General features: G+C 45.0%; 1 protein-coding gene across 1 annotated transcript in view; it reads right to left on the reverse strand.

Annotated features, from left to right (window-relative positions):
• The window catches only part of LOC119970306 (fibrillin-2), a 433,007-nt gene extending 417,568 nt beyond the window's left edge, over positions 1 to 15,439 (reverse strand). The window contains exons 1-2 of the mRNA XM_038804706.1: positions 15,264 to 15,439; positions 14,082 to 14,164 (exon numbers count right to left, since the gene is read on the reverse strand). Coding sequence (XP_038660634.1) covers positions 14,082 to 14,164; positions 15,264 to 15,439 — 259 coding nt within the window. The remainder of the gene's footprint in view (positions 1 to 14,081; positions 14,165 to 15,263) is intronic.
• Positions 15,440 to 15,641: the final 202 nt, after the last annotated feature.

Raw genomic sequence — 15,641 nt, forward strand, 5'->3', positions numbered from 1 at the left:
CGCAGACATGGATGGAATGTGCAAACTCCACATCAGGAGTCATCGAAGGTGGGATTCGAACCCGGGTTCATGGCGCTGTGAGGCAGGGTGCTAACTGTGCTAACTGCTAACCACTGTAAAACTATAACCTACTCCGAGTCCGTGACTTCAGGAATGGACAGGAGATTTTGACTTTCCGGCAGAGTACTTGGATAAAGTCCACAAGATGATCTGTTAAATGTGTATGAGGCATGCTCCGAACTTGACAGATTTAGGAAAACAGATGATCATTTCACGGAGGAATACATATGCAATTTAACAGATTGCAATAACAAAATTGACTAAAAATGGGGATGCCTGGCTCACTGCAAGTATCTTGTGCCAAGATACCTCAAATAAACAGGCAATTGGATCTAATTGCTGTCATATTCCTAGAAAAAGAAACCCTGTTGTTTCATATGTCTGCTGCGTTCAAAGAAATTCCTAAGGAAAGTCACTTTCTTCGACCTTCATGGAACAAATGAGACATTCGACGATGACAACATGTAGCAGATTCAATAATTCACAGATTTTGAAATAGTCAGAAACCAGATGCAGATGTAAATGCAGCATAAGGATGAAAGACAAACAGAATGAGGATGAAAGCATCTTTAACAGATTTGGCTATTACGGAAGACAAAATTGGAACAAAATAATTGGTAAAATTAAGCTACGAAATGCCCAAGGAAGAATTAATAAGGGTTTCAGGTATGGCTCGAAGTATTATTGCACAGTGAACTCCGAAAGCAAAGAAGGCAGGTTCTCAAAATGGCACATAGTAAAGAAGTTCTGAGGGACTGAGGGTTCAATTCCAGCCTTGGATGACTATCTGTGGGGAATTTGCATGTTTTCTCCGTATATGCGTGGGTTTCCTTCGGGTGGTTTCCTCCCATAGTCCAAAAATGTGCAGGTTAGGTGGATTGGCCATTCTAAATTTACCCTTAGTGTCCAGGGATATGCAGGATAGGTTAAGTGGATAGGGAGGGGAGGGCTGGGGTGTTGGCCTAGGTACAGCACACTTTGGAATACCGGTGCAGAGTTGATGGAACAAATGGCCTCCTTCTGCACTGTACTGATTCTATGATTTTAGAACATGTGGGAAAGGATGAAGGTAATGATGTATCCAAGCAAGTTATACTGGTTACAATGAGTTTCAGCCCTGTGGTTACTTCTTTAACTGTGCTGTGCTAGATCGTGCTTGGACTTCAACAATATGTTGGGCAGATTAGTTAAAGGGTTACCTTGAGAACTGATGCAAGGTTAAGGAATATAAAAGTACGACTTGCTTTATGTTTGGTGATGACATTGCACTGGGGTCATGAACGAGAGTTCTAATTCCACAGAAAATATCTGGAGTGAGCTATTTTACAAGTACTGATGTTGGCTCGTGTGAGATAACTCTACTGCTGAGTAAACTTTCGTTGAAACAGGTACAAATGAAACTTGACATTGCCTTTTCCTGAAAAGGCAATTATTTTTGGAAAGTCAGTTGCTCTGCAGTTTACTTATACGGATATTATTATATCCCCTTAACAAAACCTCATGGGCTAAATTCTCCGACCCAGAGAACTGCCCGGGGCCGCCGAAAATCCCGCCCCGCCATGTCCAGAATTCTCCCACCCGCAAAAAGTCAATCCCGCCGCCCGCCTCGGAGAATGGCGGGGGCCGGCAGGAGGCTACGGGTTTCTGTGCTACCGTTATTCTCCGGCCCGGCCGAAGTCCCGCCGCTGAGAGGCCTCTCCTGCCGCCGTGGTTTGAACCACCTCTGTGTCGGCGGGATCGGCGCCGCGATCTGACCCCCGGGGGGGGGGGGGGGGGGGGGGGGGGGGGGGGGATCGGACCCCGGGGGGTGTCCCCACGGTGACCAGTCCCCGACGCCAGGCGTCAAAGGCCGTTGTTGCCGGTTTTGGCGCCAGTCGGTGTGGTGCCAACCGCTCCGGCGCGGGCCTAGCCCCTCAATGTGAGAGATCTGATTTGGGGAGACCCGACGCCGGAGTAGTTGGCGCCACTCCGCTACGCCGGGACCCCCCGCCCTGCCGGGTAGGGGAGAACTTTGCCCCCTATGTCAGATAAATATTAATGGCACAGAGTGAGAAGAATCAGACAGAAAAATAACCAATTGTCTTAAAATAACATTAAAAATTTGTTTGTGCTACTGGTCAAAGGTTAAGAATCTTGCTGACAGAAAATGCAGGTGTAGTTGATGAAGAACATAAAAGGCTAATAAAAGAGATCAGTGAGAATTGTGAAATCTGTAAAACAAAGTACCAAAGGATATAATTGCTGTGGATTTCAAGATACGAACAAAGACAGAAATATTTTCATCCTACATCTTATAGACCTGGTGACCAGATATAGCTTTTCTACATTAATATACACCAAAGATTAAAGAGTTAGCATAGATAACATCATGAGAAATTAATATAACCAAATCTGAGGCACCATCAAAGTATCTGGCTGATAATGGAGAAGAATTTGCCAATGGCGAGTTCAGAGGCGTGTAAAAATCTGAACTCTATGGTCATGACTACCACAGTTGAAAGCCCTTTCAGAAATAGATTTTGTAAAGGGCTGGGTGGTGCTAATGTGAGAGATCATGACACACATCACAGATCTATCACATCCACAGGCCAATTACACAGTGAATGCTTGGGTGAAAAATACTCCAAAGGTGTCTAGTAAATGAAGGGATGTGAGAATTGTCAAACATGCAGGAAAAGCTGCAGGCAACTTAAAATTTTGGTTAATTATTGATTAAGGAGCAGAGAAAAGCCATTTGTTGAATAGACTGAGCAACTGAATAAAAGCTGCAGAACAATGTCAGGACAGAATTAAAAGCAAAAGTCTTCATGACTGAGGTTCTGGTGGCTGCCAATACATTTGAAGATAAACTAATAAAGGAAGCAAAACAAAACTGGTAAGATAAAGGCAAAATATTGCGGGTGCTGAAAATCAGAAGTAAAGTCAGAAAATGCAAAATAGACTCAGCAGGTCTGGCAATATCAAGTCCGCCTTACTTTTCTTCAGAGCTTGGAGTTTATTCGGAAATCTGATGTCAGGATCAAGCCCCTTTGTTGTCCAGGTGGATTTATGGTGGAAACGCCCTTGCAGATGGGATTGATAAAGTTAAAGTATGGCTAGTAGCTTGGGGAGCAACCAAGTGATCCAGATATTAGGAGTGTACTCTCCCAGAGGTGTAAAAGAACTCCTAAAAAATCATTTTCACTCTTTTGCCATAAATTCATGGGAGTGTAAATCAATCAACACAAAAGCCGCATTTCTGCAGGATTATACTTTTCAGAGAGAAATGTTTCTGACAACTGTCCAAAGAGGCAGCAGACACAAAAGGAATACCGAGGAAACTAAATAAATAAATCTATGGCCTGAACAATGCCCCCAGGAAAAAAGATCATAAAATCATAAGAAATAAGTATGGGAGTAGGCAATCTGTAAGGCAATCACAAAGAGGTGTAAGAATTATAGGCCGCCCTCCAACGGAATAAATTCTGTGTCATTTTGGTCACGATTGGTGGGGCATTGTTTTGCGGCCATGTTGGCGAGATCAAGACCGGTATATAATAGCACACAGTGGCAGAAATGAGCCCCCGGGAGCTTCTCGCCTTTCCGGGCTAACTCGCCGTCTGAGTCGCCACACGTGTGCCCCAACTGCCTGCCTCTAATAAGAGGAAGCTCCTGTTAAACGCTACCACGCCACAGTCAGCACAGAAGACAGATGACCAGCAGTGCGCACACCACCCCCTTGCTTCAGTGATGCCGACTTGGACAGGTTGTGAGACGCAGTGGATGCGAGACAGGCCATCCTGTTCCCCCGAGGGATATAGAGCCCCAGCAGTATGGTAGGCAATGGCGCCTGGAAGGTAGTGGCAGCTGCAGTGAGTGCGCACAGCTTGTACCGGAGGACTGCCTTCCAGTGTCGGAAGAAAACCAATGAGCTGCAAGGGTAATTGCCACCTCTCTCCTTATATAGACCCCCCCCCCCCCCAATCCTACAAGTGTGTGGCTCACAATGCCCTGTCTCTGTCTCCGCAAGAAAAGCTCGCCCATAACATGAGGGAATGAGACTTGACGGAGGGCATCAGAGTCCTCATCCGACACGAAGAACGGGCCGTGGAGTTCATGGGCACAACAGAAGACAAGAGCAGTCACCGACTGCGAGGCTGGCTTGCGTTACAAAGGTGAGGAGCCACTGCCGCTTCACCAAAATGACCTGCCTCAGATGAGTTCTTCAATTTAGACAAAATGATCCTTCTCTCTCACAGACCACATGTCCCTTCTCTCGAAGGATATCCACCCGATGGGGCCGGGCCATCGGGGTGCTCCCCGATTCCCCCCCTCCCCGCCCAACTCCCCTGCCCAACTACAGCCCCCCCCCACCACCACACCCCCCCCCCCCCCACCACCACCCACCCACCCACCCACCCCTCACCACCACCACCACCCCCACGCCGCCACCAAGGAGCATCTCGGAGGAGAGCTCAGAGGATGCAGTACAGCTTTCATCCACACCTTCCACCAGCAGAGACACACATCTCGGTGGGCAACATTAGTGGACAGGCATCTGGGCTACAATCTGATGAGAACATCAGGTGGACGCAGGAGCCTCCAGTTGAGTCAGCAGTCAGAGGTCTGCAGGACCCCAGGGCTCAGCTGAGTCCCAGCAGATGCTGAACCTCTGGACCAGGCTATACTGGAGCACCGGCACTGTATGGCACCAAGGGCAACACTGCTAGGGGGGGGCGACCACTGTGGAAAGTCTGGTGCACAACGTCCGAGCCATGAGTGGTGGCGTCCATGGCGTGGATCAACTGACGACCATGGCTGAGCGCATGTCGCAGTCACTGAGAAGCATCACTTAGGACGTCGATACCATGGTGGAGACAATGGGGAGCCTCCAGGATTGGCAGCACCAGATGACCCAGAGGCACGAAGTCGCCAGTGACACCAAGTCAGCCGGGGCCCTCTGCCTCCAGGGGACTCTGCCAAGGGCATCAAAGGCCGCAGAGCACGGAAAGCAGCAGACTGCCTCCAACTCTGATGTGCATCCTGGGGACACACCTAGACGCAGCACTAGACCACGTAAAATAAAAAAGATTGAGGAGCACTGAGTGGGCACAGGGGGACACTGAGGGGAGATCACTATCTGTAGTTGGACGAAATGGCTATTTTGCGCACCTATTAAAACATGTTACACCTGATATTGGAGGCCTCTGTCACGCTAATTTTCACAGCCGACCTACCTGCTCTTCCACCCATCGTTGCCCTCCACTGCCCCATTCCCACCCCCACACCCAGGGTGACCCCCGACATGGAAGACTTCAGCCTCCCACCAAAGCCCAACTCCCCTGGAGTGTTCCCCACCTGCCCAGCCAAGCAATATAGCAGCAACTCTGGTGCCCTTGAGCTGCATGTTCGTGAATGGAAATCGGTACTCAACTCCTCAGGCCCCCTCAGGGGAGAAAGCAGGATTAGGCTACTGAGTTGGATGATCAGCCATGATCGTGATAAATGGCGGAGTAGACTCGAAGGGGCAAAAGGTCTCCTCCTGCTCCTATCTTCTATGTATCTATGTATGTATCTATGTATTGCACCAGCTTCAAGTTTTAAAAAGGAGTACTAAACAGCGCCGGCGTGATTTCTCGCTGGGGCGCCGGTTAGATCCTGGGATGCTGTTAGATTTGACTTTAAACTCGCTAACGAGATTAAAATGACTGCAAATTGAGGTTTGCAATTTTCTTGCCACCTTTGGGCGAGATCTGGATCTTGCCATCAGGAGCGGGCCGGTTAGATAGCAAACTGATTTTCACCCGGCCGAAACTCGATTTTGGCCTTTCCCACTATCTAACTGGCTCGCGCAGATCCACTCCAGGCTCAACGTGGCCGTTAGATTGCGGCAATAGAGTAGTTATGATGGGGGATATAAATTATCCAAATCTAGATTGGGATACTAGTAGTGTAATGGGCAGAGAGGGGCAAGCGTTCTTGGAGTGTGTTGATGAACATTTTCGACAGCAATATGTTCCTAGTCCAACAAAGGAGGCACTGCTAAAGACCTGGGGCGGTATTCTCCATTTCAGAGACTAAGTGCTGACACCAGGCCTGAGTCGCGGATGTTCTCGGGTCCCGATGGCGGCGTCAGTCCCAGAGCCGTTCAGGACATACTAATGGGCCAGCACCGACTCCATGTGGAGCTAGGGCGATTCCAACTCACACCCGCGTCGGATTCGCTGCGGTCGGGATTGGCACTGGAGAGACTGACAGGCTGGAGCTGCATATAAGCATTCCACTCCCAACACACTCTCATTCCAGCCAAGAAGATGCCACCCCAGAGAGCGACCCCGAGATTTGCAAATGCAGGCTGGAATACTGCTGGATGCCATGGAGGAGAGGTAGGACACCCTGTTCCCTGAGGGAATACAGCTGCTACCTGCAGATGTCAACTGGACCTGGGCGCAGGTGGCAGAGGCCGTGAGCGTCATGGGCCCTACCACCAGGACAAGGAAACAGTGCAGGAAGAAGTTGCATAACCTCCTCATGGCGGCCAGGGTGAGCCACATTGCCCCCGGCATCAACCGTGCTCCTGGCACTAACCCCAGCAAGGGGACCAATGAGCAGCGTTAGGTGAGGATGGGCAGTCCCTAGGCAAGCTAGAGTGAGTCACCGCCACCACTGTAGCCCTGGCACCAATCATGGTCCTTCCCCACCCCCCCCCCCCCCCCCCCCCCCCCTCCCCGCCCCCCCCCCCTCGTCAACATGCGTACCGTCCGCCATGGCCAGGTGCTACCCACTTCCGACTGACACTGTGCATTGTCTGTTCCCCAGAGAAGACAGCTTGGTGCCATGCCCACGGGTGGGGATCGACTAGGGGGTTGGACGCCTGTTGGGACCATATCTGAAGAGTCCTTTGCACACAGGTCATGCTTACTTGTCTGGGGGTAGTGAGCAGCCAGGGCTTGGTGACAGCCAGAAGTGCTGCAGGGTGGGACAGCTGATGGTGTCACTGGCAAGACGTCTGCCCTGCGAGGGGCAGTGGGCCAGGGGGGTGCCGACGACCGCGGTACATGTGTCCGCAAGTCGAGGAGCGCACTACGGTCCCCCTGCCATCCCTGCAGTGGGGCAGTGCATCAGTTGGGTGCACTGGGGTATGCCAACACCTTGTGGGCCACAGGCTGCACTGGGCCTTGCCCATACCATTGGTCAGTCGGCTGGGGTCTGTGGGCTCCTGCAGGGGTGGCCTGCAAGGGGGGGGGGGGGGCATTTATGGATCACGATGGGCAGTCAGTGGGGTGCGCAGCCAGATGGCTGCCTTGCAATGGCGGTCCGTGCCCAGCCATCCCAGTCTCAAGGGCACACCTCGACAACATGGTCAGTCTCCTGGTCGCCCTCCCCACGGCCCTGTCAGATGCACCCCCAGCCAGCAGCACAACTGGCAACCCACGGTTGCACCTAAGGAGACTTGGCTTACGTCCTCTTTCACCCTCATCAGCCACAACACCTGTTTCCCAATTTTTAATACCACAAGTGAACCGTCTTGCCATCACTTGCTGCTGGCAGAGGCGGAGCATTGCAGGAAGCCGGAGACTCCCGGGTCGGGTCCATTAATATGCCAACAGCATTTACTGTGCAATTTGCATGCCCACAGTGGCATGCGGTGTGGAACAAATTCATCTCACAATCGAGGTACCAGAGCATTACGTTCCGTTGGGCGCCCTGCGCCGACCTCAATTTTTGGCTGAGACACGATTCTCCACCCGATCGTGATTCAGGCATTGCTGGACGGAGAATCCCATCCTTGGTTCTTGGTAATGAGGTGAGCAAAGTGGATCAAGTGTCAGTCTGGGAATGTTTCGGGGACCATGATAATTGGATCATAAAGTTTAGGATGGTTGTGGAAAAGAACAAAGAACAACCTAGAGTATAGCTAATTAATAGGGTGGGGGGGGGGGGGGGAAACAAATTTAACTGAGGTAGGAATAGATCTGGGCCAGATAAATTGTCAGCGAAGGAGAACAGTCCCTGAACAATGGGATACCTTCAGTGAATAGATAACTCAGGCATGGTCAAGGTATATTCCAATGAAAGGGAAAGGTAAGGCAAACAAGTCCAAAACTCCCTGGATGGCGAAAGATAGAGATTAAGCCGAAAAGTGTGATTATGTCAGATGTTAAGATGGATAATACAGCAGATAACCAGGCTGAATATAGAAGGTTCAGAGGGAAGTAAAAAACAAAGAATATGAAAAGAATCTGAAGCTAACTTAAAGGGAATCCCAGAGTATTCATAGGCACATAGTTTGTTCTAAGGATAGTAAAAGGAGAAGTACAGCTGATTAGGGGCCAAAAGTGAGATTTACAGGTGGAGGCTAATGTATTAAATGAATACTTTGTATCTGTTGTTACCAAGGAAGATGCTGCTGCCTCGGTCATGGTGAAAAAGCAGGCAAACAATATAATGGCCCTTCCTGTTGATTCCCTTATTTCCTAGTTCCTTTACTTTTTTGTTATCATTTTTGATCCATGGATATTTAATGGGCATATACCTTTAAGTAGAGCAGAAGTAATAAAGAACCCGTAAGTTGCAAAATAGTACACTGTGCTATGAAGATTTAGATTTTGAACAGAATAACTCAGACTTTATGGCACTTGAGAGGTTGGAGGAATTTGGTTCGATTGGTTGGCTGGTTGCCAATGGATTGGCTGAGGACCGTATCCTGCCCGGAAACTGATTGTGATTGGGTTCAGCCTGGTGGGGATTTTCAGAGAACAACTCTCTCTCTCGCTCCTCTCTCATTCACTTTCTCCAAATTTGTTTCCTGCTTGCTGTTTCATAATCCGCAGAGAATTATGAGGATCCTGATGAATCCTCAGTGAAAACAATTACAGACTGAAAACAAGACTATCCAACTGAGGGCCTAGACTAAAAGCATTCAACTGGAAGATATTAAGCTGAAAGAGATTTTTATCCTTTTTCTTTTCATATTATTATTTTTCTAACACGACTCTTCCCCTCTGTGTTTGTCTGTCTTATGTGTGTGTAGAGGGTGGGGCGAGTTCAAGAGGGAGGTTAGGAATTAGATTAATAGCTAACCAGTTATATTTGCTGCCTATTTAATTATAGTTATTGTTATTAATAAAAATTAATTGCATTTAATTTACAAACTTGCTGACTGTAGTTATTGGGCAGCCAAAGACCAAAGACTTGGGTATTTTCTAAAAATGAATAGTTAATTTCAATTGTGTTGCGACTCCGGGTCAAGCGGGGCTGGAATTGACTGTACACTAGCCCAGGGTGCTGTAACAACAAACCTGAAGGGTTTAAAATCTATAAGAAGGAGGTACAGGATAGGTTGTCTATATATAAAGTTGATAAGGCACCAGGATCTAATGAGACACATTCAAGGCTAGTGAGGGAAGTAAGAGTGGAAATTGCAGACACTGCCATAATTTTGCAGCCGTCCTTAGACACAGGCTGGTGCCAGATGAGTGGACACTTGCAAATGTTCAGAAAAGGGGGTAAACTTAAGCCCAGCAACGACAGGTTCGTCAGTTTAACGTCAATGGTGGGATACTTCTAGAAACAATGATCTCGGACAAAATTAACAGCCACAAGGACAAATGAGGATTAAATAAGGAATGCTAGCGTGGATTTCTCAAGAAATTATGTTTAACTAACATGGTGGAGTTCTTTAAAGAGGTAATAGAGAGGGTTGATGAAGGTAATGCTATTGATGTGATATGCAGGGACTTCCAAAAGGCATTTAATAGAAAATTATGGAATAAATGAGACGGTGGAAACATGGATGTAAAATGAGCAGATGATAGGAAACAGAGAGCTGAGGTTAATGGATGTTTTACGGACTGAAGGAAGGTTTGCAATGGAATTCTCTGGGTTCAGTCTTGGGACCTTTGCTCTACCTGATATATACTAATGACCTAGACCCAGACCTAGGTGTATCGGGCACAATTTTAAAATCTGCTGATGACATGAAACTTGTAAACAAATCGGAAGCGTGAGGAGGATAGTGCAGAACTTCAAAACGACATAGACAAATTGGTAGAATTAATTCTCTAAATGTCAATGACAATAGGATGAACCTGCTCAACGTTTCCTCAAAAAGTAAGTTACATCCCAAGAATCGGCCTAGTGAACCTTCAATGAACTGTTTCAGCATATCTCTCCTTAAGTACAGAGACCAAAACTATATAGTATTCCAGCCTTGGTTTCACCAATGCCCTCTATAGCTGCAGAAATACTTCCCTACTTATATACTCTATCCTCGTTGCAATTACGACCAACATCCTATTTACCTTCCTAATTACTCACTGCACCTGCAGGTTAACTTTTGTGATACAAGTACAATAGAACTCAGATCCTTCCATATTCTGTGGTCTTTCTATATTTAAATAATATTCTGTTTTTCTATTCTTCCTGCCAAAGTGGACAAACTCACATTTTGTTACAGTATACTCCGTCTACCAATTTTTAGCCTCATCCAGCCTATCTATATCCCTTCAGTCAGTTCCTTCACCTAAGCCATTAATACAGATCATAAATAATTGAGGCCCCAGCACTGATCCCTGCAGCAGTCCACTAGTTAGTTTTCCGTCCTGAAAAAGACCCATTTATCCCAACTCCATTTCTTGTTATTTAGCCAATCCTATATTCATGCTAATATATCACCCCCAACACGAGCTCTTATCTTGTGCAGTAATATTTTACATGGCGCTTCATTAAATGCATTTTGGAAACCCAAATATACAACATCTACATTCTCCCCTTTATCCACTCTGCTCCTTGCATCCTCAAAGAGCTCCAATAAAATTGTCAAACATGATTTCCCTTTCACAAAATTATGTTGACTCTGCCTGATTGTATTATGATTTTCTAAATGCCCAGCTACTAGCTCTTTGGATTCTAGAATTTTCCAAGAAACATGTCAGGCTAACTGGCCTATAGTTTCTTACTTTTCTCCCTGCTTTCTTGAATAGTGGTGTTATATTTGGGGTATTTCCAATCCACTATGACCATTCCAAATTCTAGGAAATTGTGGAAGATTATAACCAACACATCTGCTACCTCTGCATTATGATCTTAGGATGCAGGCCATCAGTTCCAGGGAACTTGGCAGCCTTTATTCCCATTTGTTTTCATTCATAGAATCCCTACAGTGCAGAAGGCCATTCAGTCCATCACGTTTGCACCGACCCACCTAGGTAGACCCACACCCCCAGCCTACCCCGCAACCCCACCTAACCTGGACACTAAGGGGCAATTTATCATGGCCAATCCACCTAACCTGCTCATCTTTGGACTGCGGGACGACCGGGGCACCGAGAGGAAACCCACGCAGACTGGGGGGGAAAGTACAAACTCCACACAGTCACCCGAGGCTTGCATTGAACCCGGGTCCTTGATGCTGTGACGCCACCATGCCACCTGCAAGCTTTTGGTCCCATTAATTTTATGTTACTTTTCAGTCGGATCTGTTTTACTAAAAACAGGCTGTGTTCAACTAAAAGGAGATCCCATGTCATTTTATTGGTACCATGAAGGAAAACCTTCAGTCATCTTCCTGATGCATGTTGATGATTTCTTATGGGATGATACTGCAAGATTTGAGTTATGTTCTATTAATAAGACTAGAATAGCATTTAAAATTGGGAGTCAAGCTTGTGGGGCCTTGGTTTAGTTATGAAGCAAATTTAGTCCAGAATAACTTTAAATCAAAAATCGTATTTGGAGAGCATGATTCTAATCTTCATTAATCATTCTAGATCATCCTAGAAAGATTGTTATATCTCATAAAGATTGTTATATCTAAAGAGGCAGAGCAATTGCGAAACTCGATTGATTGGCTGAATTGATAGTGCACTCAGACTAGACCCAAAGCTAGTTTGATATGTTGGAGTTAAGCTCTACGATGAAAAACCCGAAAGTCGGAAATGTTTTAAGGCCAATTAAGAAATGTAATTGAAGAAAATTATACCTGGATAAATGCATACTTAAGTTCCTATCCTTTTGCTGGCCTAGAAACACGACGCTAGACATTTCAGCAATGATTCATGAGCTAATATTCTAGATGAGTATTCTAGTGCAGTTTGTTTCATAACATTTCTGATAGGTGAGAATTGGAAATGTTTTCCTTTGACTTGTGAAGTTAAGAAAAATTTGAAAAGCTTGTTAATAGTACTCTGGCTGCTGAAACATTTGATGCTATGGAAGCAGTGGATATGGATGTTTGTCAAACATCCTAAGTAGAGTGGGCAAACTTAAGAATGTATACCTTTGAATGTTATGTAAATAATCATTCATTGTGGGATAATGTACACTCCAAGGAAAGTGGAAGAAAAGATTCTGGGATTGACCTTTCCAGTTTGAAACAAATACTGGAAAGAAAAAATATCGCTAAAATTAAATGGGTTCATGAGAGCCATCAACTGAAGGATTATTTTACAAAAGAAAAGGACAAAGACATTGTTCAGGAGGAAAGGTGTTTCACAAGGTTTGGAAGTCTTTGGATCTGTTAATTGTATATTAGATGTGTCTAATTGTTGCAGGTCATGGGTATTAACTGGAATTTCACTTGTGCTCCTGTGAATAGGGACAGACTGAAGAACGGCTTGTTGGGTCAGGAGGTGCAAATTGGTAATGTATATTTCTGTAAATAAAACTTATAAGAATGTGTAACGGTTGTCTCCAATTCTATCCTTCACCAGTTAGCTTTTTGGTTATAGAATAAAGCTTTCTTTCTGTCAGATGCTGCATATTTAAATTATTGTACCTACCTTTTGTCTGGTGCTTTCCAAGCCCCATTGTGAATTCCAGAAATGGAACTCAAAGAATCATGGAATCCCTACAGTGCAGATGGAGGCCACTCGCCCATCGAGTGTAATATGACTCTAAAAGATCATCCTACCAAGACCCACTCCCCAGCTGTATCCCTGCAACCTCATAACCGCACCTAATCTTTGGACACTATGGGGCAATTTGGCATGGCAAATCCTCCTAACCTGCACAACTTTGGACAGTGGGAGGAAACCAGAGCACCCGGAGGAAACCCACGCAGACACGAGGAGAACTTGCAAATGCCACACAGTCGCCCACGGTTAGAATTGAACCCGAGTCTCTGGCATTGAGGCAGCACTGCTAATCAGTGTACTGTCCCCATATCTTTAAATATTCTTTAGCTGTCTGAAAACTGGTTTCAAAGGATTTTTTTACACTAACTGATGCCTAAACCTAAACTTTGAAGTTTGATTTGACCGTAGCATTAGAGCAATCAGATCAAATCTATAACATTTATCACCTGTTGATTTTGCATGTCCAGAAAAGGATTGAATTGGTGGCCCTAGAATAGTGCATCACCAATATGAGTTTCAGCAGTAACATGCCAAGGATTGCAAATTTATAATTGCTGTATTTTGAATTTTAATTTCCTCTAGCTCCATCTGAGAACAGGAAAACATCTCTTCCATTGACAGGTTTAATAATAGAAGCTGTAATAAAGGCAGTGATTTTATTTTTTACTGAATTGTTGTCAAGCAGACAGAAACTAGGTTGCATTTCAGCACCACGAGGCTACCTACCTATGCTAATTGATATGCACTTCTACTTGCCAGCATTCCAAACACAAGCATACATACTTTGGCTAACCTAATTCCCTAACTGACGTCTCAGCATCCTGGTCCTCAAATTTCACTTTGGAGTTCTGGTCTTCCCTTGATTCAATTTCACTTTGTTAAAGACAGAGAAAATTTGTTCATGGTGCCACAGACAATAATTTTCCATCTGCAGCAGAAATGAAATGCAAGCTCTGTAGCGAAAATAATAGCTCAAACATTAAAACCTTATGATAACAAAGCTATTGTATGACATTTGTCACAACTCTTTTTACATTTATTGTGTCCAGATGGTTTTTACATACACGCTGTATATGATATTTTGCTTAAACATTGCCATATGTTCAAATATGACATTGCATCATATAATATCACATCCCGTTGAATGAAATATAAAATGAGGATGTTACAGAAAACTGCACTTACGGACAATGCACTGGTTTCCACCAGGTAACGTTTTCCATCCTGGGCAGCAGTAGGAGTGAAATCGAGACCCACAGACATTTGGCCTGAGATGCATACATTGAAAATCAAAACCATTCAAAAATTAAACAGAGTACTTTAAAATAGAAAAATAGGATCACAGGATAAGTAAAAACAAAACCGATTTCTATCTTAATTATCAACGATAGAGAAAATGCATCAAAAGGAACAATTATACTTAAAGATAAAGTAACCCAGGTTTTTCCACAATGACTTTCTGTGGCATAAATAATAATCAGGGGGACAAAAACTCGACAAGTATAGAAGTACAGGCTACTTTTTGAAGACAGAAAGGAAAGCCATACATTTTGTTTGGCTTCTGCTATCCCTGCCATAATTTTAAGAAGTCTTAAGTACTACATCAACTTTTAACCCTAACAATTTTGCTCTACACAACTTTACTTGGGAGAGGGCACTTTAAAAATCATTTTTAAAAATCAGAAATAAGGCAACTTCCTACTTTCTTCAAAATGATTGCAGTCTTTTCTTGTCTGAATAAACCTTTGGAACCCATTCTGTATTGTACGCCCACTCTACAGATTTTCCATACAAAAAGACTGACCAGTTTTCTCACAGCTGAGGCTATAATTATTTTATTCTGCAAAGTTCTGTAGGTTTGCGAATGCTAAAACTGGCAAAGCCAATGTCGCTCACTTTGCTTGCAGACAGCAATTAAAGCTGCTTGGTCGATTAACTTTTAACTCTGGTTTGTAAAGCTGCTGAATAGTTTTCTGATAAGGTCAAGATGATTCGCAGTTTGGGCAGAATAAGTGCTCGAAATATCGTAACCTGTCCCGTTTTCGGTACAGATGATACAGAAAAGTCTGTGGCTTTTCAGCACTTGGGGCTTTTCCTTATTTTGTTGAACCTTCCAACTGTAAATACAGATGATTATTGCTACCGATGAACACAGACTGAAGATTTCTCGAAAGGAAATTTCCAATCATGCATTCAATTCTCGCTGTGCTGTAAAAGGTTAGTGGATGACAGCCCAGCAAGAAGTCTGCTTTTACACTAAAACATTATGGCCACATCAAGTAATATTCCAGTCCCTATGTTCTGAACAAAATTGCAAATATATTCGGACCCATATGCATTCTGCTTTTTAAAAAAAAGAAAGAATACCCTCTCAGCATATCATGTCCTCTTCTCCTCACTTTGGCTGCTTCCCTCATTTCATTTGGATTGAATCTTTGTGCTTCAAAGTTTCTTGGATATTGCTGTCCAGTCACTTTTTCCACCACGATGCTTGCAATTGCTACACATCCCAGCAGAAACTTCCAACAGCACTGTACCCCCATTCCGGGAACACACTTGGCTCCTTGGCTTGTTGAAGGATTTCCAGATCACGTTTTGTTTTAAAAGAACTTCAGTCTGTTGACCCGACTCGCGTTCACTCTATAACTCGGGCTCTTTTCAGCTGCTCATAAAAAAAATCTGGTAAACGTGCGGTTTCCAAAAAGAAAAAGTTTGCAAAGAAAAAAAAAATTAAAAACTTTTGCT

The sequence above is a fragment of the Scyliorhinus canicula genome, chromosome 8 (assembly GCF_902713615.1).
Source record: "Scyliorhinus canicula chromosome 8, sScyCan1.1, whole genome shotgun sequence".
Lineage (NCBI taxonomy): Eukaryota > Metazoa > Chordata > Chondrichthyes > Carcharhiniformes > Scyliorhinidae > Scyliorhinus > Scyliorhinus canicula.